Source organism: Microtus pennsylvanicus, chromosome 12 (genome assembly GCF_037038515.1).
Source record: "Microtus pennsylvanicus isolate mMicPen1 chromosome 12, mMicPen1.hap1, whole genome shotgun sequence".
Classification (NCBI taxonomy): domain Eukaryota; kingdom Metazoa; phylum Chordata; class Mammalia; order Rodentia; family Cricetidae; genus Microtus; species Microtus pennsylvanicus.
This window is the reverse complement of record NC_134590.1, coordinates 63,975,199-64,002,048: the sequence shown is the minus strand read 5'-3', so window position 1 is coordinate 64,002,048 and position 26,850 is coordinate 63,975,199. Positions and strand designations below refer to the sequence as shown.

Below are 26,850 nucleotides of genomic sequence, written 5' to 3'. Positions count from 1 at the left end.
GTCCTCTACTGCTAAGTCCCTGTGACTAATTTATATCTATATCTATCTATCTCTATATATATATATATAAAGACTAATCTATCTATCTATCTATATATATATAAAGACTAATCTATCTATCTCTATATATAAAGACTAATCTATCTATGTATATAAAGACTAATCTATCTATGTATATATATATAAAGACTAATCTATCTATCTATCTATATAAAGACTAATCTATCTATCTATATAAAGACTAATCTATATATCTATATATATAAAGACTAATCTATCTATCTATATAAAGACTAATCTATATATAAAGATTAGAATGCTTATGTAGTCATGCTCATAGCAGAGGCAATCACAACATGACAAAACGAGGACAACTAACTGTGTGTCCATAAATGAAGGAGGGGATAAACAAAATGTGGTCTAGACATCCAAAAAATGTTATCCAGCCTCAGAAAGGAAGAATGTCCCGACAGATACTGCAGTGTGACTGAGCCCGGGGAACACTGTATTAAGTAAAACAAACCAAAAACAAAGCAGCACATTCTGCAGAGTCTGTTTACAACAGGTATTCAGAGCAGTCAAATCCACGCAGTCAGAAGCAGGATGGTGGTGCCGGGGGCAGCCGAGGAAGATGGGGCAGGGAGGGCGGGGCAGTGTATCACTTTAATATTGTTGTCAGGATGGCAGCTGCATGGAGTTGCAGGGAGTTTCAAAATATTTACCGAGATGAGCAATTCTGTGTTAGTTTATGGCCACAACTGGCGTGAGTCAATAAGAGAGAGGACTGTGCATTGGACTTGGGGTGCCGCTGATCAGGAAGGAGCGGTTTCCCCAAGTGATAATGCTGGTAAGGAAGGGAGGGGCTCCAGCTGAGTGAAACCACGTTCAGTATCAAACGTGGGAGACCCAGAACGCTAGCCAAAGGAGAAAGAATCGGCCCAATGGAAATCCAGGAACTTGAGCCGCAGGGAATTCTGGGTCCGCACGGTAGAGAGGACTGTGCCCAGGAAAATGTAGAAAAAGCTGTGCCCAGGAAAATGTAGAAAAAGCTGGCTTTGGGGGAGCCTAGGCAGTTTGGATGCTCACCTTAGGAGACCTGGATAGAGGTGGGCGGTTCTTGGGCTTCCCACAGGTCAGGGAACCCTGATTGCTCTTCGAGCAGATGAGGGAGGGTGACTTGATCGGGGGAGGGGGAGGGAAATGGGAGGCGGATGAGGGGGGGAGGCAGAAATCCTTAATAAATAAATAAATAAATTAATTAAAAAAATAAAATAAAAAAAAAAGAAAAAAAAAAGCTGTGCCCAGGAAAATGTAGAAAAAGCAAGGGTAGCCGGACGGTGGTGGCGCATGCCTTTAATCCCAGCACTTGGGAAGCAGAGGCAGGCGGATCTCTGTGAGTTTGAGACCAGCCTGGTCTACAAGAGCTAGTTCCAGGACAGGCTCCAAAACCACAGAGAAACCCTGTCTCGAAAAACAAACAAATAAACAAACAAACAAACAAACAAACAAAAAGCAAGGGTATAGAGAGCTGAAACAGCCTCAGGGTTGAGGTAGAGTCTGCGCTGTAAAAAGAAAGGCCTGGGGTAGGTGGTGGCGAGGGTAGCGCACTACAAACCCGGTGATGCGATTGAAGCCTACGTCTAAAAATTGTTCAGATGCCAAATCTTACGCTACCTTTATTTCCAGTGAAAGGAGAGCTGTAATAAGATTTATAGAGTTATTAAATATTTGTTGAATGTTAAGAGCTGTCAAGGCCTTGTGTATTTAACACTGGAGACAGAGGAGAGTAAGCAAGGCAAAGCCCGCCCAGCAGAGCTGCCCTTTGCGCAGAGAAAGGCAGTAAACCAAGAAACGGAAGCTCACCTTTTGTGTGAGTACCGTGAAAGGTCAGGGCGAGGTGGATTGTTTGAGTGTGTGCAGTCAGAATAGGTGGTGGTTCTTTTATTTTTATTTTTAAATGGTTCATGATGTAAAATGTTGCTTTTATCGTCCATAGTATATAAGCATTTATATTTTTTTAAAGATATATTTATTTATTTTTGTTTTCTGTATACAGGTGTTTCGTCTGCATGCATGTGTGTGCACCAAGTGAATGCCTGGTGTCTGCAGAGGCCATTTGAGGGCGTCAGGCCCCCTGTGACTGGAGTTGAGATGGTTGTGAACAGCCATGTGGGTGCTGGACTCACACAGGTCCTCTGGAAGAACAGGCAATGCTCTTTACCACCGGGCCCCTCTCCAGCCCCAGGGGAGGTTCTTAACTTACTTTGCCAGTCTGAGAATCTGACCAAGGTCATGGACCCTTTCTCCCTGAGCACGGTGTGCATGTGATTCTAGGGACCACATAGATTTCTGAAGCCCACCTCTGAGGGGATATGGATGAAGGTTAGGGACCTGCCTTTATTGGTTTCCTATAGCTTTATGGATTACAGCATGCTTTACATATTGCAGAAGATCCTCTGTGATCCACTGCCTGCCCATGTCTCCAGCTGTTATGTCCAGTCTTGCAGACCACAGGTACTTCCGGTCCTGGAACGCGCCTTCTGTGCTCTCACACCGCCCTCCAACCATGCTGCTGCAGGGACTGCTGCTGACCCTTGCTGGTTGTCCCTTCTGCTCTTGTCACTGCCCTCTTTAAAGGGACCAAGTCAGACGGCCTTGCTTCACAGCCAGAGCATCTGTCACACTGTAACTGTTTATGTCATCTGTGTCATTTATCCACTCAGTAGTGTTTATTGAGGACCTACTATGTGTCGGCCCAGTCCTGGGCACAGTGAGGGTCAGGAGACATTAGCATTATTCTCAAAAAGCTTATACATTAAGAGAGATTATAGGTACTAAAGTATAATTATATAAACATAAATAAAAAATTGATACACATGTAAGAAGGATGAAAATAGGGATTTTTTTTGGGGGGGGGCAGTTTGAGACAGGATTTCTCTGTGTAACAGTCATGGCTGTCCTGGAACTCACTCTGTAGACCAGGTTGGCTTGAACTCACCATGATCCACCTGCTTCTGCATCTCAGGCGCTGGGATAAAAGGTGTGCACCACCACTGCCTGACTGAAAATAGGGGTGTCTTGGATAGCATTTAGGCTAAGGATGGAGGCAAGCGAGGAGCCCCTTGGAAGAGATTGAAAATGGGACTAGAAGTTTGCGAGAGTGGCTGGTGGAGAGGAAGGGCCCTGCACAGCGTCCAGATGCAGGGCTCACATGCATGCTTGTCTTGGTTGACCTCAGGCAGAGCGGGCATGCCATTCACATTTGTATTTCTAGCAGCTGACACTGAGCAGGCACAGGAAATGAATAAGGGTTTGGGAAAGAGTTTTCCATGCACGATTACTGGGATTCGCTACTAGGTGGCGGAGAGGGTTCTTTTGATGGGGAAATGAATTCTGTTTCTTTCAGCCCAGGTGGTGTGTTGAACACCTGGATGAAATGCAAGAAACACAGAGCCTGTTAAGTTGGGGAGAAATGGTCCAGGTAGGAGAGCTTTTTAAAATTATCTTCAGGCAATATGCCTGCCTGTGCACTATTTATTGGGATGAAGCGAAATTCTCACAGCGTAAAACTAACCATTATGGAATGAACAGTTTGGTGGTCGTTAGCACACCCAAATGTTATGTAACCCCCACCTCTAATTCCAAAACATTTTATTATTTCCAAGGGATGCCCCCCAGATACCCATGCACAGGTTTTAAATTCTCTAAGATTGTGGGCTGCTAATCTGTCCTCTCCGTGTCCCTACCGCTTAAAACAATGTTTGCCTGGCGTTTGCTGAATGAATGAATAACTTCCTAACCCACACTCACCTGGAAAGATTTTCCAGTTGCCTAGAGAGCTTTCCTTAATGATATTAATACATCTGGATGTCATTAAAACTTATTATCTTAGTATGATGTAATACATATAAAATAAAATGTATCATCTTGGTCCTTTGAATCTACAGCTCAGAAAGTCAGTCATATTCATAGTTCTGTACAGCCACCACCACCACACAGTTCCATGTTTTACTTTGTAAAATAGAAACTCAGTGCCCATTAAACAGTATCTCGGGTTAAATGTGTAGCTTGGCCATAGGGTGCTCGTCTGCTATGTATCAGGCCCTGTGTTTGATCCTCTGAAGCACAAAAAAACCTTAGTAATACCTCCTCAACCCCTGAAACTTGTAAGTGAAATTGCCTGTCTTATGTAAGTGAAATTGCCCAGGTTTTTATTTTATGTATTTTAACTATTATTTGTGTTTCCTACCTATCTGTCTCTCTCTCTGTCTGTCTGTCCATCCATCCGTCTGCCTGTCTGTCTATCATCTGTCTGTCTATCTATCTATCTATCTATCTATCTATCTATCTATCTATCCGTCTGCCTGCCTGCCTGTCTGTCTATCATCTATCTATTTATCTCTGTGTGTATGATATGTGCACAGTCATACGTGTGAAGGCACAAGCATTGAGTTGGAGGACAATTTGTGGGGTCAGTTCCCTTTTCCACTTATATGGACCTAGAATGCAGGCTGTAAGGATTTTGAGGTAAGTGCTTTTTCCCACTGAGCCATCTCAGTAGCCTGAGGCTGAGAGTTTTTAGTCTATTTTTTTTCTTTAATTTTTTTTGTATTTCTCATATGAATATAATTTATTTAGATCATATCTACTGCCTGCTTCCACCCTGAACTCCTCCTGGAACTCTCCTTCGCCTCCCAACTTCATATCTCCTTTATTTTTCTTTCAAAACCACTCAGGCCAATTAGAGGCTTTATGCACATGGGCATAGGATGCCACTCACTGGAGCATGGGCAATCTGCCAGGGCCACACTGATGAAGATGGGCTTTTCTGCTCAGTGCAGAGAGAGTGGCTGCGGCGTGCTTAGCCTAAATGGGACAACCTTCTCCAACACACATACACATATGCACACACATACCTCACACACATACCTCACACACACACACACACACACACACACACACACACGCACACGCGCACAGCTCAGGGAATATGGAAGAGGACTCAGAAAGACCATAGTTGTTCCTTTTCTCTTGGTAACCATTAACTGCCAACAGGTCCTTAGCTAGGGGCAGAGTCTTGTGAACCCCTTCCATTCTTCATGCTGGAGTGTTGGCTGCCTTGATTTTATGCTGGCAGCTACAACTGCACCACCATGTTCAGAAGACAATACCTCATGTCAATTTTTCCTTACCTTTTGCTCTTACAATCTTTATGGCCCCTCTTCCACAATATTCTCTGAGCCTGTGTGTGTGTGTGTGTGTGTGTGTGTGTGTGTGTGTAAGGTTGTCTCACTGAGGTTGAGCTCTTCAGTCAGATTTTCTCACTCTGACAAGTGTGAGTCTCTGAACTAACTGCCGTCTGTGGGACAAAGAAGCTGCTGCCATGAGGGGTGAGAACTGCACTGGTCAGTGCTGGAAGACAAGAATAGAAGGCAGCGTGGTGCTTCATTCCTTCGGCAAATGGGAGCAGCACCTATGACCTCCAGCCGGAGGAGTCTTTGCCAGGTTTATAGTCCCAGACATGAGTTCCCTCCTGCAGAATATACCTTAATTCCAATGAGAACGCTATTGGTTACCCCAATAAGGTCCAGGCCATTATTGCGCCAGGGGGCGCATCTCTCCAGGCTGGTCATTATTGTAGTTTACAGGGTGCACATCTGGGCCGGGTTCCTGATGGCTTTTCTCCCCCAGCAGCCTCACAGCACTCCTGGCACTGTGAGATCTAGTCATGGGGAGGATGTTCTCAGGTCAGCACCAGCTTGATTTCCCACGTCCTGTGAACAAAGTGTGTGGTGTCTTGGTAACCAAGAGCAATGGCAACTCTTTTCATGGTTTTGGGGTCTTTGGGACCCCAACCGATAACTTGATCAGGGACATCCTGTACTTGACATCATGCATTTTGTTTGATAGCCTATAGCATCTGGGAGAAGAACTGCACCTCTGAGTAGGAGAATTCCAAGTAAGTGTTCTCTAAAGTAAGTTTTAGGAAGCGTATAAAAATAGCTTTCCATTTGGCTTTCCCAAGCATCCTTTAGTGTTAGTTATCCCCCTCCCCAGGCCCCTCCAGCCTAATCTCAAACTTTCCTTTTGTCCTGGTTCCCACCTCACGGCAGTTGGTGGGTGTGGGTCCAGTCTCCCGGGTGGCAAATGTGCTTTCCTGGATCAGGACCTGCAGGCTTTTAGGCATTTGCTTCTCTATTTCATGTCACAGACGGAGTAGAGACCAGTTGAGGGCCAGTTACATGGGTGTGTGACTTCCAGAGAACTGGGCTGTCCAGGATCAGAGTGTTAATGCATTCTTTTATTTATTTATTTTTTCTTACCTCAATCTCTGAGTTTGCAGCAAACCAAGATATTTGCTGGAAGGTGATGCCTAGAAAGACCTGTCCTAATTTAACTTGTCTTTCTCGTAATTAATGGCTCACTTCAATGTCTGAGACCTATAGACATTGGGATCAACTGCCAATGGGAGTAACGTCAGAGGGAGAGAGGGCTGCTGGCCTGGGGGTGGCCTGAATATCATCACTTATTGATGCGTCCCCGCCCCGTCCCTCTCTCCAGTGACGGTTAAAATAAATACAGGTACATCGACCTAATACCAGTTTGGTCATTTTCATCTGCAGACGCTTGGGGCAATTTACCTAACCTTACAAGTCCTAGTGCCCACGACAGGGGAAAACAAGGATGGCCACTGTGAAAACAAAAGAACCATGTGTGCCTAGGCCATGCCCGCCTCCAGCTCTGTGAGGGCAAGAGCATTCCTGAGAGCCCCTCATCTTAGAGTCCATGAAGGTGACCGTGATGACGTCAGTCCTGTTCTTGAGCACTGCATGTATATTTCACTGGGTGTGAGATGCCTTTGATGCGCGGAATCATCTGCCTTAGACATGATTGACCCCATTTTGTAAGCGAGGAAAACAAGTGCCTGCAAAGTTAGGTAGCAAGTTCTGGGCTCCTTCTCTTGTTCAGGAGAAGACATAATTCTGACTTAATGTGCCTGAATGCTAGGCATTGGTGGGCTCATGGGGGTTGGGGGCAGGGTGGTGGCATCCAGGGAGGAGCCTGATCCTTTATAACAAAGACGGTGTTTCCCTTTCTTGGTTTTAGAAATAACCATCCAGCTGTAGAACATCTCATCCCTGAGAGGTGTAGCAGGGGATAGAGTGGAGGCTACAGTGAGGCTGACAGGCATTGATATGCAAACGTCCAGGGCTTGTCTCCAGTGAATAGGGGTAGGGTGAGAGCCAGGCACTCAGGAGCCTGGCTGGAGTCTGAATTGATACTAGGGTCTTCTTAGGGATCAGCTGCTGCACGTCTAGCAATTTGGCTGAAGAGAAAACAGGTTGAGAGAGAGGAGAGAGTGCCTAAGGCCTTTTGGCAGAGGAACCAGCTTGAACCAGCCGGGCCCCTGGCTTCCAGCTGTGAATTCTTGCATTTTTCCTTCTGCTCCCTGCCAAGGAAGGTAAGCTAGGGATGTTGCAGATGTGTTACCCCATGCTTCTTCTGCAAAGCTAGCCTGGGAATTGGTTTCTAGAAGTCCTTCCTCTGCAGGATGCTCTGGCCTGGCCTGGGCTGCAGGGCCAGCGCAGCTCTTGGCTCACTGTGTGTGATCTGAGCCCAGGCTTGTAGCTCAGACACTTGTCCGAATGTCCAGGGTTTGATGAGATCTTGGAAAGAGATTCTCCGGCATCTTCTTGTCTGTATGCTTTATTCTTTTGATTCAGGGTCTTACCATATGTTTAGCCTAGTCGCCAATCACAATCCCTTTGACTCTGTCTCCTGAGTGCTGGGATCAGAGATGTGTTACCACACCCAGACATCTCTCACACTTTAAAAGGGTTTCAAAGCACATTGCAAATTGTCCCTTATTGTCTGAGGGGGCTTGGTTCCAGGATCCCATCAATATTGAAATTCAAGTCCTTTACATACAAAGGCACAATTATATAATACATGAACACAACCCATGTATGTCCTCTCGTGCTTTAAATCATCTCTGGATTACGTGTAGCACTGACTACCATGTGCAAGCTATGTAAAGCTGTTATACAATATTGTCTAGGGAATCACAAGGAAAACAGCCTGTACAAATTCAGCACAAAAGTATTTCCATCAGTGGTGGGTTGAATCATTTAGGTGAAGACACAGGACAAGGAAATGTCTCTGGCGAGACCCCTCTTTTTTTCTCTTCTTCTTCTCCTTCCATTGGAGACTGCACCGCTCCGGGGGAACGCAGGCTGTGAAGTCAGGAACGGGTGAGTTTGCTGCTGGTGGCCAAGAGATTTGTATTGAGTTTGCCCCAGCAATCTCATCCTCCTGAGAATATTCTCCAGAAAACCAAAACTTGGCTGAGTTCTCTGAAATGTCCTGGACTTATTTTTCACACGGAGACGTCATGCTCACAGAAACTCCGGGTCTCTTTCAAAGGCACCTGCCACAGGTGAGTCACAGAGTGTACGCCGCTGCCTCCTGGTGTTTCGGGCCCTCTGTGCAGCTCTTCCTTTTCTGCACCACGAAGGATGTGCCAGTCCAGGTGTGGCAACTGCGCGGGGTGCCCACTGCGGGAGTACAAAGGACTTTTGTGCCAGGACGGCACCACCCCCAGCAGGCCCCTCCCTGCTCACAGAACAGCCTTTACCTGCGGGCGGTCGCCTGCCGCGCAGTTTCTCCTGCCGCTTTGCTGGGTCCTCTTTCAACTGGGCACTCCGAGAGCTGCTTCACTACGGTGCGGTGCAGCGTGCAGCGTGCAGCAGCGACAGGGGCCCAGCATTACTCCCGCGAGCCCCTCTGTCGCGGGTCCCCTCCCTCGGGGCTGATCATTAACTCAAAGGCATTATAAGGAGTGAGCGGCCCCGGAGAGCCAGTGAGCCAGAGGGACTCCTCGCCACCGCCATGGACATTAGCACCTTGAGCCCCGCGGTCACCACCACAGATTCACCCATACCGTCCTATGAGCGCATTCGCAATGCAGCTGACATCTCAGTCATTATCATCTACTTCGTGGTGGTCATGGCTGTCGGGCTATGGGTATGTGCGGGTCCTGGGACATAGACTGAAGGGGCCAGGGCTACTGTGTGGCATGAGCGGGTGCACAGAGATGCCATGGTTTCACTGAACCACGAAAGACCAAGATGGGCTTATAGGTCTAGAGAAGGGAGTGGGAATGTCCCGGAATGCTGGGGAGGAGTTCAGAGCACAGGAAGCTTGTGTGTAGGATCGTAGAGGGTGCCAAGGGACCCTGTCAGGAAGGCCCAGGGAAGATCCCCAGCTGAGAGGGAAGTCGGAGGATCACAGGGACTAGGATAGATTGTGAGGGACAGGAAAGGGATAACTAGGAGCTGCAGGGAGGGGCCCAGGGCAGGTGGGTACTGTCCTACTTCCAACGAATCCAGTTTCCAATGGGAAAGAAACAATTTAGAGCCAGAGGGTGCAGCCTCTGCGAAGCAGGTGCATGAGGCAGCCTATGGTTGAGCAGTGCCCCCTCCTGGGGAAGGGTTAGCTTTGTGTGGTGGGTTTCTAGAGGACCTCTGGGGTTAGCCATGAGGAAGGAATCAGTGAGCAGAGTGGCCTGGTCCTAGGGAGACGGAAGTACATGTGTCTCCTCTAGGGACACACCAAACCAGAGAAACTTGTTCTTCAAAACCTGGAACTTGGAAAGTTCATTTTTGAAGCTGGCACACCTAACACCTAGACAGAGCATGCAAGCTTTCCAGCTACCTCTAAAGGTTGAATTTGCTGTGGCGGCCACAGTGACAGCAGGTGTCCTGTTGGGCTCTTGAGTTACGAAAGGATGGTCGGCATTAGCCTTTTTATAGACATAGCTGTATCAGGGGAGGATGGAAGGGAGCATGGGCTCTTTTGTTTTGGAATTGTAGAAACCACATGTAACAGAAGAACTTCTGGGTGTCACTCTTGGGTCAGCGTGGCTGACTCTTCATCACTACACCAGTCTTCCTACCGGAAGCAGGTGTCTAGAATACTCACCTTTAGTACTTGTTCTCATACAGATGAACTAGATGATGAAGAACGAACTCCCCCTGCCAGCCTCAGTTTATCCTAGTATAAAATGGGCATGTTCTCAGGATCCCCTCTCCCAAATACTGTGATGTGAATCTGAGAGGTCTTTATGATTCTAGAACGCTTTTCTTATTATTGACCTTAGGGCCAATAACCTTGCAGGGTGTGTGATCCATGCCCTGGATAATATTTGTCTTTTCAAGTAAAATGGGCACAAATGATAAGTGGGGTAATGAACTTCCCACAAAAGTCACGGAACAGGGAGAACAGGAAAGCCAATTATAATTTTACAAAAGAGAAACTTGAAGTTACAGGCGATTGTGGATTGCCTAAGGTTTTGCAATCCCTGAGACTGTTCCGGGAACTCAGGTGTCTTGATCCTTGCCTTGACACCAGGCCCTCAAGCATGGTGCTTGCTTTCTGCCTCTCCCTTCCAGTTCAGACTGGCAGATGTCGGAGCCAAGATGCGAGTCTACCATTTGTTAGTTACACCGCCCCCTTTCCAGGCACTGATCATCTCGCTGCTCTGAGCCAGACTCATTTTAGCCCCCCCCGTCCTGCGAGTGTTTACAATTTTTATGGTGTTTGCACTTTTGAAATATCTGTGAACCAGGGTCACTTGTCCTGTTAAAATGCTACTTAATGAGCTGTTAGTATTTGTCTATGTTTAATCTTCTCCTATTAGCCAGTGCTTCTGGACCTTGCTCATTTGACACGATGGATGTCTTCCAGTTAATACTCCTCTTTATCCTACTGAGGTGTTAAGGCTTGAATTAGGGATGGGCATTCTGGTCTCTGAATGGTTTCTGGGCTGCACAGACGCACTCCAGCCCACTGTGCGCCTCGGCTTAGAAAATCACCCGCAGCTACTGTTCCTTCATCTCCATCCCCATCCATGCCAACATTGCCTATGTGGGCTCTGTATTCTTTCAACATTGTTCTTCACTGATTATCTTTGGGCCTTGTCCTATTTCCTGTTTGCTATTTATTTCCCTTTTCTTCACTATTTCTCGTTGTTTCTTTAGGGGACTTTATATCCATTTAAATTGAAACACTGACCTTATTCTTGCTGGGATATGCTACCAATCCAAACCAGAGCTGTTAAAAACTACAGTAAATGACCCAATCTTGGCCCACAGCCCACTTTTGTATGGCTCATGAACAAGGGTAAATGCTACACTTTTAGAGGGTTATAAGCATAATGTAATAAGGCAGGAGGCAGGATAAAATAACACATGGCAGAGAACCCATAAAATCTGAAGCACCCACCATCAGACCCATGTTCTTCTCTTTTTAAAAATTTATTACTATTAATTTATGATTTTATGTATATAGGTATACTGCCTGCATGCATGCCCATGAACCACATGTGTACAGTGTTTCATGAGTTCATAAGAGGGTGTCAGGTCACCTGGAATTGAAGTTATAGATAATTGTGAGATGCCATGTGCGTGCTGGGAATTGAACCTGGGTCCTCTAGAAAAAGTCAGTGTTCTTGACCTCTGAGTCATCTCCTCAGCCCTCAAACCCATTTTATTTTGGTCTAATCAGATGATTGCTTGTCATTAAGACCCTTGCTGTTTGAATCAATAGGATCATTGATCAATAGTTGGCATGGCTTTTGAGTTATTAGCATCATTGACTGCTTGGGTTGGAAAGTCACACCTGGATCTTCACTCCGAGGACCCAATACACTAGTTTCTTTCTTTCGTTCCTTTGTTCGTTCGTTCCTTCGTTCATTCCTTCGTTCGTTCCTTCGTTTGTTCCTTCCTTCCTTCCTTCCTTCCTTCCTTCCTTCCTTCCTTCCTTCCTTTTTTCCTTCTTTCCTCCCCTCCCTCCCTACCTTTTTCCCTTCCTTTCTTTTTTCCTCCGTCCCCCCTCTCCCTTCCTTTCTTTCTTTCCTTCTTTCTTTCTTGTGCCTGTGTGTGCATGTGTGTTCTCTACACAGCCCTGGCTGTCTCAGAACTCACTCTGTAGGTCAGGCTGGCTGCAGACTCACAGAGATTCACTGCCTCTGTCTCTGTTGCCAAGCACAATCTACTTCATGGCTTGATGGGGCAGATAATACCCAGCTCATGAGTGATTTGGTGGACAACTGTCAAGCATTCAGTTTCCATTAAGGGCCGAGAGCAGGCCGAGAGCAGGCCGAGAGCAGGCCGAGAGCTGTCTCTCAAAGGGAGAATAGTTGTCTGCAGATAATCATAATGCCTTTCTTCAAAATCCCAGGGGCTCTTCTGTGATTCTCACATGGGGGCTTACCAAACAGCATCCCTATCTGCCATAGACCCCTCAAGTACCATTGGGTCTGCTGGACCATACGGTCCAAGTGGTACAGCAGCCTGCACAGCAGCCTGCACCTGTTGAGCCATCTCCTTGTTCCAGGCTCCACTCAAAGCTCGCAATTTTCAAAGCTTGAGTAGATGGACCAGAGCAACACACCCAAGTGAGGAATGTGCTGTCAACAGAACCTACATAGGCCTACTAAGCATCGTGCTTCTTTCTCGGTTATGGGTGGGGCCAGGTACAATAACTTAATCTTTCACCTTAGAAAAGGATTATCTCTACATGGCCCATACCACTGGACTGCTGGAAATTTCATTGAGATAGAGGCCTCTTGAATTTTGGTTGGATATTCTCCATCCTCTGATGTACATATGCTTTATCAACATTGGTCCATTCAGCATCGTGTCATAATGGGGTGGACCTGTGTGATATTTTATAGAAAAGATGCATGATCAAGATCTCCCTGAACTCAGTTCAGGGAGGCGTGGCTAGGAAGACACCCACCGGAGCAGCACTAGGAGGCAGAAAGATTGATTTAATAGTCTCTGAATTGTGAAGGGTGTTCATACAAAATAACACATTTCTAGGATAAACTAGGGGTTAGTGATGGAAAATGCAAAGGGGAAATGGGTAGGTGCAGCAAGTGGATGGCTTTCTTTAGGGTTAGCGCTGAGGGTCAGCTGGGCTAGCGCTTTCCCAAGTCAGCTATGGGAGAATTAGGGCACTCGATCTCAAATGAGCGTGCACATCGCTTTATCTCTGAAGGTCCCAAATGTGGCCCTTATGAAAGACTCCTTTCCTGACTGCATGCCCTGCCAAATGGAAGATAGCTACAGGGAGCTGTCTTCTAATGTATCTCAGGGAAGGGAGCGGAGATTTAGCTGTGGGAGTCAAGGTTTTTGACTGTGTGATTTAATTCTCTCAATGGTCTCACAGAGTGGGGTAAGTCACCCAATCAGCCAAAGAACAAGGCAGGGTTTCTAGTGTCTTTGTTCTTGTGGGACAGATAGATCCTGTTATGAAGCTTGTTCCAGTATATATTCTATATATGAAAACTATATAGCTAAATGAAAGATCATCCTCCTAACTACCCACAGACAAGTCTCATAAGATTAAGATGCAATAATGAGATTACTTATACACATCCCATGAGATTACACACTACAATGCAGGTATAGGGGAGACACCAAGCTGCTTCAGCAAATGTGAGCGACAGCTCCCACAGTCGATGGTCCTGCAGACCCTGTCTGGACAGGATTAATCCTCCATCAGATAACCATGCCTCTAGTGGGTTGACATCTACACTAGTTGCCACCTGCTTCTCATGGCCCCTGACAAGAAGGCCTCGAGTCCTTGTGGCTTTCATCCCCTCTGGTTCTTACACACTTTCTGCCTCCTCTTACATGGAGTTTCCTGAGACCTGCGGGGAATGATCTGATGGAGACCTACTTTCTAGGACTGAGTGTTCCAAGGTCTCTCACTCTCTGCTTATTGTCCAGCATGGGTCTCTGTATTTGTTCCCAGCTGCTGCAGGAGGAAGCTTCTCTGATGGCGGCTGAGAAAGACACCTGTGGGCAGAGCAGAGCGTCGTTAGGAGTCATTGATTGCTGTGCTCCTTTAGCAGAACAGCAGTGTTCGGCCAGTCTGCTCTCAGGTTCTTGGCTGCTTACACAGTGCTGGGCATGTGTTCCATCTCATGGATAGACCTTAAATCCAATCACATATTGGCTGGTTAATTTGTTAGCCACAGTTTTGTGTCACTAGTGCACCACCGTCTACTGAAGGTTTATAGACGGGCTGGGGTTTACCTTTCTCCTTTGGGGGTGTGCAGAGCACCTTCACGTTCTGTGAGCACTAGTCTGCGGGGGTGAAACTGTAGGTAGGCACAGCTCAGCTTCTCTGTGTTCAGTGAGTTGTGTAGGTATTTTCTCCAACAACAGGGCCTTACTGTCAGTTGGTGGAGAACCTCTGGTAGCCTTGGCAATGCCCTGGGTTTAGGGATTCACATGGGACCTCTTTGGCCAAGAACTCAATTCGATATAACCCATTCCTGGTACTGGAAACTTCATTTGGTGATGAGGAATAAAGAGTTGGGTCACCCTGTTATTTGGTGATTTCATTTAGAACCTTCATCTATGTACGTAATTCAGGAAGCTTCTATTGCATTAGGTTTCCATATGACCCCTCTAATGGCCCTTAGCTTTAGCTGTCTCTCCCTGTATTCCCTCCATTGCCCCTTCTTCCCTCCAGCTTCCTGTTTGATCCCCTCAGTCCACTTCCCCTTTCCAGCCTCCATCCATCATTATCTCTTCAATTCCCCTTCTAGGGAGACACCTCCCTCACCCTTAGTCCCTTCCTTTCAACCTCACTTCTGCAGTTAAACAAACTCTAGCTGCTTGTTCAACAATTTAACAGCTACCATCCCCATATGAACAAATACATATTTGTCTTTCTGGGTCTGGGTTACTTCACTCAGGATGATTTTCTTCTAGTTTGTCCATTTACCTGAGAATTTCATGATTTCATTTTTTATAATGGTTGAGTAATATTCCCCTGGTTAAACTTCTCTTTCATTCATCTGTTGGTGGACATCTGGATTGTTTCCAGTTTCCAGCTGTTATAATAGAGCACCAATGAACATGGTTGAGTAATTGTCTCTGTGGTAGATGACTCATCCTGTGTATTCGTGTCCAAGAGTGGTGTTGTTGGATCTTGAGATAGATCAATTCCTACCTTTGTAATGAACAGCCACCTTGATTTCCATAGTGACTGTCCAAGCTTGCACTCCCACCAGTAATGGATGAGTGTTCCCCTTGCTCCAAATCATCATTAGTATGAGCTGTCACTTGCTTTATTGGTCTTGGACATTCTGATTTGTGTAAGATGAAATCTTCAAGTAGTTTTGATTTGCATTTCCCTGATGACTAGCGATGTTGAACATTTCTTTAAGTGCTTCTCGGCCATTTGAGTTTCCTCCTCTGAGAATTCTCCATTTAGATCTGCACCACATTTTTAATGGTTTTCGTTTTGTTTTGTTTTCTTGATTCTTAGTGTTTTTAGTTCTTTATATATTTTGAATATTAGCCCTATAAAGGATATGTACTTGCTAAAATTCTTTTCCCATTCCATAGCCTGTCTCTTCTTCAGAGAGACGTTAGTCCTTTGCCATACAGAAGTATTTGTGTTTCCTGAGGTCCCATTTATTAATTGTTTCTCTTAGTGCCTGTGCTATCAGTGTTCTGTTCAGAAAGTTGTCACTTTACCAGTGACTGTCCTTCCTTCACTTTCTCTTCTACCTGATTCAGTGCATCTGACCTCGTGTTGAGGTCTGGAGTTGAGTTTTGTACAAGATGACAGGGACGGCTCTCTCTGCATCTCCTGCATGCAGCTGTCCACTCTGAACAAGATGACAGGGACGGCTCTCTCTGCATCTCCTGCATGCAGCTGTCCACTTTGAACAGCACCATCTATTGAAGATGCTGCCTTTTTCCAGTTGATTTTCTGGCTTCTTTATTAAAAGCCAAGTGTCCATAGTGTGGTTTTTACTACTATTGATCTGTGGTGCAATTTTAGATGAGGGATGGTGACAGTTCTCCAGTAACCCTTAATAAAAATCATTAAGAGTTGCTTTAATTATCCTGAGTTTTTGTGTTTCCACATGAAGCTGAAAATTCTTCTTTCAAGTTCTGCTTTTGACAGAGTTTTGTCCCACCTGGTCCCTGCAGTTAAGTCCAGAGAAATACACAGAAGCCTACATTAATCATAAACTGGTTGACCTAGTAGCTCAGGCTTCTTATTAACTCCTATAACTTATATTAGCCCATAAATCTTGTCTGTGTTAGCCATGTGGCTTGGTACCTTTTTTGGCAAGGCAGTCACATTTTGCTTGCTCTATGTCTGGCTTCCTCTTTGTCTGGGTGAGGACTGCATACTGCAATTTTCCTCTCCCTAGAATTCTCATTGCCCTGCGTCTACTTCCTGTCTGGTTGCCCCACCTACTGGCCAATCAGCATTTATTTAAAATACAAGGGACAGGGTACAGACCATTGTCCCACAGCATTCTGTGAAGAATTTTGTTGGAATTTTAATGGGAATTGCATTGAATCTGTAGTTTGTTTTTAGTTTGATGGCCATTTTCCCTGTTCTATTCCTAATGATTTGCCAGAATGAGAGATCTTTACATCTTTTGTTATCATCTTTAATTTCTCTCTTCAATGTCTTAAAATTTTTATCATAAAAGTCTTTCACTTGCTTGGTTAGAGTTACTCCGTGGTATTTTATATTATTTGAGGCTATTGTGAAAGGTGTTATTTCCTTGATTTCTTTCTCAGTTCTTTTATCATTCATATATAGGAGGGCTACTGACTTTTGTATGTTAATTTTGTATTCTGCTACTTTGCTGAAGGTGTTTTTCAGCTGTCGGAGTTTCCTGGTGGAATTTTTAGAGTAATTTATATATATTATCACCTCATCCACAATTTAAGATCCCTTGCTCTCCTTTAGTTTTCCAAACTAAGACCTCTAGTTTAATATTAAATATTTAATGTTAAATATTTTTGGAAAGAGTGTACAACCTTGTCTTGTTCCTGACTTTAGTGAAATTGCTTTGAGTTTCTCTCCATTTGAGTTGATGCTGGCTATGAACTTGCTGTAAACTGCCTTTATTTATGTACCAGTGAGTCCCTTGTATCCTTAATCTCTTTAGCACGTTTATCATGAAGAGGTGTGGATTTTGTCAAAGTCCTTTTTTATATCTAATGAAATGATCATGTCACTTTTGTCTTTCAGTCTCTTTATATTGTGGGTTACATTTGTAGACTTACATATATTGAAGCATCCCTGCATCTCTGGGATAAAGTCTATTTGATCATGGTAGATGATCTTTTTGATGTATTCCTGGATCTAGTTTACAAGTATTTTTTTTCTTTTTTTAAATTTTTTTAAAATTTATTTATTTATTAAAGATTTCTGTCTCTTCCCCGCCACCGCCTCCCATTTCCCTCCCCCTCCCCAATCAAGTCCCCCTCCCTCATCAGCCCAAAGAGCAATCAGGGTTCCCTGCCCTATGGGAAGTCCAAGGACCACCCACCTCCATCCAGGTCTAGTAAGGTGAGCATCCAAACTGCCTAGGCTCCCACAAAGCCAGTGCGTGCAGTAGGATCAAAACCCCATTGCCATTGTTCTTGAAGTCTCAGTAGTCCTCATTGTCTGCTATGTTCAGAGAGTCCGGTTTTATCCCATGATTTTTCAGATCCAGGCCAGCTGGCCTTGGTGAGTTCCCGATAGAACATCCCCATTGTCTCAGTGTGTGGGTGCACCCCTCGCGGTTCTGAGTTCCTTGTTCGTGCTCTCTCTCCTTCTGCTCCTGATTTGGACCTTGAGATTTCTGTCTGGTGCTCCAATGTGGGTCTCTGTCTCTGTCTCCTTTCATCGCCTGATGAAGGTTAATATTCAGGAGGATGCCTATATGTTTTTCTTTAGGTTCTCCTTATTTAGCTTCTCTAAGATCACTAATTATAGGCTCAATGTTCTTTGTTTATGGCTAGAAACCAAATATGAGTGAGTACATCCCATGTTCCTCTTTTTGGGTCTGGCTTACCTCACTCAGGATAGTGTTTTCTATTTCCATCCATTTGCATGCAAAGTTCAAGAAGTCCTTGTTTTTTACTGCTCAGTAGTACTCTAATATGTATATATTCCATACTTTCTTCATCCATTCTTCCATTGAAGGGCATCTAGGTTGTTTCCAGGTTCTGACTATTACAAACAATGCTGCTATGAACATAGTAGAGCATATACTTTTGTTGTATGATAAGGCCTCTCTTGGGTATATTCTCAAGAGTGATATTGCTGAGTCCAGGGGTAAGTTGATCCTGAATTTCCTGAGAAACCGCCACACTGCTTTCCAAAGTGGTTGCACAAGTTTGCATTCCCACCAGCAATGGATGAGTGTACCCCTTTCTCCACAACCTCTCCAGCAAAGGCTATCATTGGTGTTTTTGATTTTAGCCATTCTGACAGGTGTAAGATGGTATCTTAAAGTTGTCTTGATTTGCATTTCCCTGATCACTAAGGAAGTTGAACATGACCTTAAGTGTCTTTTGGCCATTTGAAGTTCTTCTGTTGAGAATTCTCTGTTCAGCTCAGTGCCCCATTTTATAATTGGGTTGATTAGCCTTTTACGGTCTAGTTTCTTGATCTTTATATATTTTGGAGATCAGACCTTTGTCAGTTGCGGGGTTGGTGAAGATCTTAATCCCAGTCAGTGGGTTGCCTTTGTGTCTTAGCGACAGTGTCCTTTGCTTTACAGAAGCTTCTCAGTCTCAGGACATCCCATTTATTCAATGAGGCCCTTAATGTCTGTGCTGCCTGGGTTATACATAGGAAGTGGTCTGCTGTGCCCATGTGTTGTAGAGTACTTCCCACTTTTTCTTCTATCAGGTTCAGTGTGTTCGGACTGATATTGAGGTCTTTAATCCATTTGGACTTGAGTTTTGTGCATGGTGATAGATATGGATCTATTTTCATTCTTCTACAGGTTTGACATCCAGTTTTGCCAGCACAATTTGTTGAAGATGCTCTCTTTTTTTCCATTGTATACTTTTAGCTCCTTTATCGAAAATCAGGTGTTCATAGGTTTGTGGGTTAATGTCAGGATCCTCTATTCGATTCCATTGGTCAACTTCTTTTTTATGCCAATACCAAGCTGTTTTCAATACTGTAGCTCTGTAGTAGAGTTTGAAGTCAGGGATGGTAATGCCTCCAGATGATCCTTTATTGTATAAGATTGTTTTGGCTATCCTGGGTTTTTTGTTTTTCCATATAAAGTTGATTATTGTCTTCTGCAGATCTGTGAAGAATTTTGATGGGATTTTGATGGGGATTGCATTGAATCTATAGATTGCTTTTGGTAGAATTGCCATTTTTACTGTGTTGATCCTCCCAATCCAGGAGCGGGGAGATTCTTCCATTTTCTGGTGTCTTCTTCAATTTCTTTCTTCAAAGACTTAAAGTTCTTGTCAAATAGATCTTTCATTTCCTTGGTCAGAGTTACCCCAAGATATTTTATGCTATTTGTGGCTATCGTGAAAGGTGATGCTTCTCTGATTTCCCTCTCTGTTTCCTTATCCTTAGTGTATAGGAAGGTCACTGATTTTTTGGAGTTGATCTTGTATCCTGCCACATTACTAAAGGTGTTTATCAGCTGTAGGAGTTCTTTGGTAGAGTTTCTGGGGTCGCTTATGTATACTATCATATCATCTGCAAATAACGAGAGCTTAACTTCTTCTTTTCCAATACGAATCCCCTTGATCCCCTTATGTTGTCTTATTGCTATTGCTAGGACTTCACGCACTATATTGAAGAGGTATGGAGAGAGTGGACATCCTTGTTGTGTTCCCGATTTTAGTGGGATGGCTTTGAGTTTTTCTCCATTTAATTTAATGTTAGCTGTCGGCTTGCTGTAAATAGCTTTTATTATATTTAGGTATGACCCTTGTATCCCTAATCTGTCCAAGACCTTTATCATAAAGGGGTATTGAATTTTGTCGAATGCTTTTTCAGCATCTAATGAAATGATCATATGGTTTTTTTCTTTCAGTTTATTTATATGGTGGATTACATTGATAGATTTGCATATGTTGAACCAGCCCTGCATCTCTGGGATGAAGCCTACTTGATCATAATGGATAATTTTTCTAATGTGTTCTTGGATTAGGTTTGCCAGTATTTTATTGAGAATTTTTGCATCTATATTCATGAGTGAGATAGGCCTGTAATTCTCTTTCTTGGTTGGGTCTTTGTGTGGTTTTAGTATCAGGGTGACTGTAGCTTCATAAAAGGAATTTGGCAATGACTCTTCTGTTTCTATATTGTAAAATACATTAAGGAGTATAGGTATTAGCTGTTCTTGGAAGTTCTGGTAGAATTCTGCATTGAAACCATCTGGTCCTGGGCTTTTTTTTGAAGGGAGATTTTTGATAACAGTTTCTAGTTCTTCGCGACTAACAGGTCTATTTAGATCGTTCACCTAGTCTTGGTTTAGCTTTGGTATATGATACTTATCTAAAAAAATGTCCATTTCTTTTGCATTTTCCAGTTTTGTGGCATACAGAATCTAATGATTCTCTGAATTTCCTCTGTGTCTGTGGTTATGTCCCCCTTTTCATTTCTGATCTTATTTATTTGCATGTTCTCTCTCTGTCGTTTAATTAGTTTGGATAGGGGTTTGTCGATCTTGTTGATTTTCTCCAAGAACCAGCTTTTTGTTTCATTGATTCTTTGGACTGTTTTCTGTGTTTCTATTTTGTTGATTTCTGCCCTCAGCTTGATTATTTCCAGTCTTCTACTCCTCCTGGGCACGTCTGCTTCTTTTTTTTCTAAAGCTTTCAGGTGTGCTGTTAAGTCTCCGATGTATGCTTTCTCCGTTTTCTTTAAGTGGGCACTCAGTGCTATGAACTTTCCTCTTAGCACTGCTTTCATAGTGTCCCATAGGTTTGAGTATGTTGTCTCTTTATTTTCATTAAATTCAAGGAAGACTTTAATTTCTTTCTTGATTTCTTCCTTGACCCAGGTGTGGTTCAGTAGTTGACTGTTCAGTTTCCATGAGTTTGTCGGCTTTCTGTGGGTAGCATTGTTGTTGCCTTCTAACTTTAATCCGTGGTGATCTGATAAGACACAGGTGGACACTGATATTTCTTTGTATCTGTGGAGGTTTCCTTTGTTTCCGAGTATGTGGTCAATTTTCGAGAAGGTTCCATGAGCTGCAGAGAAGAAGGTATATTCTTTCCTATTTGGGTGGAGTGATCTATAGATGTCTGTTAAGTCCATTTGCTTCATTACCTCCAATAGTTCTCTTAATTCTCTATTAGGTTTCTGTCTGATTGACCTGTCCATTGCTGAGAGAGGTGTGTTGAAGTCTCCTACTACTAGTGTGTGTGGTTTGATGTCTGCCTTGAGTTTTAGTAATATTCTTTTACATAAGTGGGTGCTTTTATATTAGGGGCGTAGATATTCAGGATTGAGACGCCCTCCTGATGAATTGTTCCTGTTATGAGTATAAAGTGTCCATCTCGATCTCTTCTGATTGATTTTAGTTTGAAGTCAGTTTTGTTAGAAATTAATATGGCCACACCTGCTTTTTTCTTAGGACCATTTGCTTGAAACACCTTTTCCCAACCCTTTACTCTGAGTAGATGCCTGTTTTGGTGGTTGAGATGTGTTTCTTGCAAACAGCAGAATGTTGGATCCTGTTTTCTTATCCAATCTCTTAGCCTGTGCCTTTTTATAGGTGAATTGATACCATTAATATTAAGTGATATTAATGACCAGTGGTTCTTTACTCCGGTTATTCTTATTGTTTTTGCTAGTAGATTTTGTGTGTCTCCCTTCTTTGAGTTGTGCTGGTGAAGGGTCGCTAGATGCCTCAGTTATTGTAGGCAGTGTTGGCAATGTTGGATTCCTTGGGTTGCGATTTTCCTTCTATTACTTTCTGTAGGGCTGGATTTGTGGCTACATATTGTTTAAATTTGTTCTTATCCTGGAATGTCTTGTTTTCTCCATTGATAGTGAACAATAGCTTGGCTGGGTATAGTAGTTTGGGTTTGCATCCATGGTCTCTTAGCTTTTGCAGTACTTCTATTCAGGACCTTCTGGCTTTCATGGTTTCCATAGAGAAGTCAGGTGTAAGTCTGATAGGTTTACCTTTATAAGTTACTTGGCCTTTTTCCTTTGCAGTTCTTAATATTCTTTCTTTAACCTGTATATTTTGTGTTTTGATTATTATATGGTGAGGGGATGTTTTTCTTTGATCCAGTCTGTTTGGTGTTCTGTATGCTTCTTGAATATTCAAAGGAATATCTTTCTTTATGTTGGGAAAGTTTTCTTCCATAATTTTGTTAAAAATATTTTCTGGGCCTTTGAGCTGTGACTCCTCTCCTTCTTCTATTCCTATTATTCTTAGGTTTGGTCCTTTTATTGTGTCCCATATTTCCTGAATGTTTTGTGATAAGAATTTGTTGGCTTTGCTGTTTTCTTTGATCAGTGCGTTTATTTTCTCTATGGTGTCCTCAGAATCTGAGATTCTTTCTTCTATTTCTTGTATTCTATTGATTATGCTTGTTTCCGTAGGCTCTGCTCGTTGACCTAGATTTTCCATATCCAGCTGGTCCTAAGTTTGTGTTTTCTTCCTTGCTTCCATTTCAGTTTTCAATTCTTGAACTGTTTCCATTACCTGTTTGATCATTTTTTTCTTGGTTTCCCAGGGTATCAGGTACGTATTTACTCATTTCTTCAAACTTTTGGTTATACTTCTCATCCATTTCTATAAGGGTATTTTTCACATGTTGTTTAAGGGACTCTATTGCTTTCAAAAAGTCAATTTTTTCCACTTCTTCTATGTTAGGGTATTGAAGTCCTTCTGTTGTAAGATCATTGGATTCTGGTGTTTTCATGTTGTTTTTCAGATTATTGGGTGAATTCTTGCCTTGGCACCTGCCCATCTCCTCCTATTGATGCTATCTAATGGGTCTTTTAAAACCGGATCAGGTTTCCCTGCTGGCCAGGGGTTCCTCTTACAAAATGCCCTCGCTCTGTTTTCTGGCTCCTGCCGGGGGCCAAGATCCCTCTCACCCCTCAGAAGGGTCTTCAGGAACAGGACTTGGCTGGCTCCTACTTTGCCAGGGACCTTGCCAACCAAAGGCCTATCTCTTTGATTTAATTGTAGTGGGGCGATCTGCTCTCAGTGTTGCGTGCCTGTCCCTGCCACCTGCGTCTGCTGCCGCGCCGGTCCCTGCCTCTTGCCGCCTGTGTCGTCTGCTGCTGCTGCTGCTGCTGCGCAGGTCCCCGCCGGTCCGGCCGGCTGCAGAGGCCATCGGCTGTTCACCTGCACCGTCTGCCTGTGCCGTCCCAGTTTACAAGTATTTTATTGAGAATATTTGCCCCTATGTTAATGAGGGTATTAGTTTCTAATTCTCTTTCTTTGTTTGGTCTTTATGTGGTTTGGGTATCAGGGAAACTGTGACTTCATAAAATGAATTGGCCAATATTCCTTCTGTTTCTGTTTTGTGGAATTATTATTTGAGGAGTACTGACATCAACTCTTCTTTGAAAATCTGGTAAATTTCTGCACTAATGCCATTTGTCCCTTCGCTTTTATTTGGTGGGAGATTTTAATGGCTGCTTCCATTTCACTAGGGGCTATAGGTATGCTTAATTTTTTTTATCTGATCTTGATTTAACCTTGTAAATGGTATATATCAAGAAAATATCCATTTCTTTTAGATTTTCCAACTTGGTGGAGTACATGCTTTTAAAGTATGTCCTCATAATTCTCTGGATTTCCTTGATGTCTATTGTTATGTTGCTCTTTTTGCCTCTAATTTTGTGAATTTGGATTTTCTCTCTCCACCTCTTAGTTAGTTTGGCTTTGAGTTTATCAATTATATTGATTTTCTTAAAGAATCAACTCTTGATTTTTTAGATTCTTTATATTTTTTTCTGTTTTATTGATTTCAACCTTCTAATTCTTTTGGGTGTGATTTCTTCTGTTTGTTCTAGGGTTCTCAGGTGTGCTGTTAAGTTATTCATATGCGATTTCTCCAATTTTTTGATGTAGTTACTTAGTGCTATGAGCTTGCCTCTCGGACCTGTCTTCATTGTTTCTCATAAGTTTGGCCATGTTGTGTTTTCATTTTTGTTCAATTCTAGAAAGTCTTTACTTTCTTTCTTAATTTCTGTCTTCACGCATTTTTCATTCACTAGTGAGTTCTTCAGTTTCCATGAGCTTGAAAACTTTCTGTTGTCTCTGTTGTTGTTGATAGCCTGCTGTAATCCGTGCTGGTCAGACAGGATGCAGGGAGCTACTTCAGTTTTCTTGTATCTTTTGTGTCCTCCTTTGTGTCCAAGTACGTGGTCAATTTGGAGAAAGTTCCCTGAGCTGCTGAGAAGAAAGTATGTTCTTTTGTGTTTGGGTAAAATGTTGTGTACATATCTGCTAGGTTAATTTGGTTTACCATGTCAGTTAGATTCAGCATCTCTATTTAGCTTTTGTCCAGATGACCTTTCTATTGGCAAGAATAGGATATTGACATTCCCACTGTCAGTGCATAGGGTCAATATGTGATTTAAGTTGAAGCAGTGTTTCTTTTATGAACTTGGCTACCCTTGTTTTTAGTGCAAAGATGTTAAGAATTGTAATGTCCTGGTGGGTTTTTCCTTTGATGAGTATGTAGTGATCATCTCTATCTCTTTTGATTAGTTTTGGTTTAAAGTCTATTTTGTCAGGTGTTAAAATGGCTACACCAACTTGTTTCTTGGCCCATTTGGTTGGAATATTTTTTTCCATCCTTTTACTCTGAGATGATGTCTATCCTTGATGTTAAGGTGAGTTTCTTTGATGTAGCAGAAAGAAAGATCCTGTTTTTGCATCCATTCTGTTAGCTTGTGTCCTTTTTACGGGGAATCAAGATCATTGATGTCGAGAGTTATCTGTGAGTAGCGGGGTGGAGTTGCTGGGCTGCAGTGGTCCTGGCTGCTATTGATTGTGTTTTGACACTGGTGAGTAGCATCTGGGTTTGGGATGATTGTAATTCTAGGTGCCGATATCTGATCTTGTCATTGTTGGCACCTGTTCTGTTCCTTGTAGAATTGGCTCCAGAGTGATTGTGCCCAGTTAATTCCGAGAGCCTACATTTTTAGTATTTATTTCTAATTTAGTGGCAGCTGCCTTCTCTGCTCCTTGGGTCTGTTTGCCACTTTGCTATTCCCAGGAAGAGCACCTCTGAGTCTTCAGAGTATGGCCGTGGGAGGAAGGACACTGCCAAGAGTCTGGAAAGACTTGAGTGCTCTCGTTGCTACTTCCTGACACACAGAGATGCTCAATACATCTTTGCTGATTGACTGGATGCATAAAGGCCATACTTCCCAAAGATTTCCAACCACCCCCGCTCCCCCGTGCAGTCTGCTCACCTATAAGGGTGAACCTGTTGCAGACACGTTTGCTGCAGGAATGACATCAGAGGTTAATTCCTTTGGATCACTATCAGTCATTAACTGTGTCTGGAAAGGAGGCAGTGACAGAGAAAGTGGGGGGAGGGGGGAAGAGACCTAGAAGCCAGGCCAGTGGCACTGAGCCAAAGGCTGAGCTGGGAATGACTGCAGACTGAGAGGTGCCAACTTCAAAGGAACTGAGAGAGTCTGCTCCTCATGTTTTGGACATATAGGCTATTAGTCAGCTCCCAAACCTTCAGTGACTCCCCATTTCTGTGAAAAAAAGACTGTGCTTTTTGGCCTGACATTTGAGAGTCGTGATTCTGTCTCCCTTTTCACCCTGTCCACATTCGTTGGTCTCAGCCAGGCTCAACAGCCAGCATTGTTTGTCAACGCCTTCCCCACACACTGTGAGCCGCTCTACCTCAACCCTACGCAGCCTCTCCTGAAGTCTCCTCATCTCCTCCCTACTCCCCCTCGTCAGATGAACAAAACCCCACCTTTCCTTCAAGACTTGGGGAAGCACTGTCTCTGTGCGAAGTATTTCTTGCCGTCAGGACCTTCTTCCTGCCCTCTTGACTCAGTCACAATATATTGCAAACAAATACCCTAGCGAGCGCCCGCGCGCATACATTCAGAGAGAAAAGAGTTTAACTGAGCTTGAACATCTTGTCTTTTAAGTAAGACTAAGTGTTAACACTTTAGGTTCTTATGACATTTAAATTTTTTTCTTAACAGCTTTATTGAGATATAATTTACATACCTGTTAGTACTATTTAAAGGTAGGATATTCCGTTACTCTGTGGTGTGCATGTAAAAAAGATACAAAAACATCCCATTCCCCTTGTTTAACATACGAACAAAACGCAGGAACAGGTCCAGGAGGGGTGACCTGGCAGGCTACCTGCAGAGCTAGTTCTAAGGCTTCAGTTTCCTTGTCCTTCAAACATGAGCCAGCATCTCTGAGCTCCTTCGTGCGTGCGTGCGAATGCACTGAGGCTGTGGCGGGAAGGGGGCGGGCAGATAAGGCGTGAAAAGTGCTTCAGGGAGTGGAATGGACACAAGGATGTGGCCGTGGGAAGGGGCAAGTCCTTGCAGCTCTTCTACTTTCCTGTTAAAGGTTTGACCCTCTCTCCCTCAGGCAATGTTTTCCACTAACCGGGGGACGGTTGGAGGCTTCTTCCTGGCAGGCCGAAGTATGGTGTGGTGGCCGGTAAGTTTCTCTGAAAAACAAAAACCTTTTTATTTTTTTATTATTTACTTTTTGAGGTTATAATACAATCACATCATTTCCTCCTCCTCCCTTTTTTGCCTCTAAACACTCCCTCTTTGCTCTCTTTTAAATTTATGGCCTCTCTTTTCATTAATTGTTTTTACAAGTTTTTGTATATATTTATATGTATATGTATACTATGCTTGTATATGCACACACACACAACACACACACACACACGTATTCCCAACAATAGTCTGCTTGGTCTGTATAATGTTACCTGCATGCCTGTTTTCAGGGCTGAGTATTTGGTACTGGGTAACCGGTTGGTATGCTCTACCTGGGGAAAACTT

At 43.6% G+C, this 26,850-nt stretch overlaps 1 protein-coding gene across 2 annotated transcripts in view; it reads left to right on the top strand.

Moving 5' to 3' along the window:
• Positions 1 to 8,634: 8,634 nt before the first annotated feature.
• The window catches only part of LOC142832605 (sodium/glucose cotransporter 1), a 71,356-nt gene continuing 53,140 nt past the window's right edge, over positions 8,635 to 26,850 (top strand). Inside the window, exons 1-2 of one of the 2 annotated variants that reach the window (XM_075943165.1) lie at positions 8,635 to 9,024; positions 26,426 to 26,497. In XM_075943165.1, coding sequence (XP_075799280.1) covers positions 8,890 to 9,024; positions 26,426 to 26,497 — 207 coding nt within the window. In that variant the 5' untranslated portion in view covers positions 8,635 to 8,889. The remainder of the gene's footprint in view (positions 9,025 to 26,425; positions 26,498 to 26,850) is intronic. The other variant, XM_075943164.1, reaches the window with a different exon arrangement.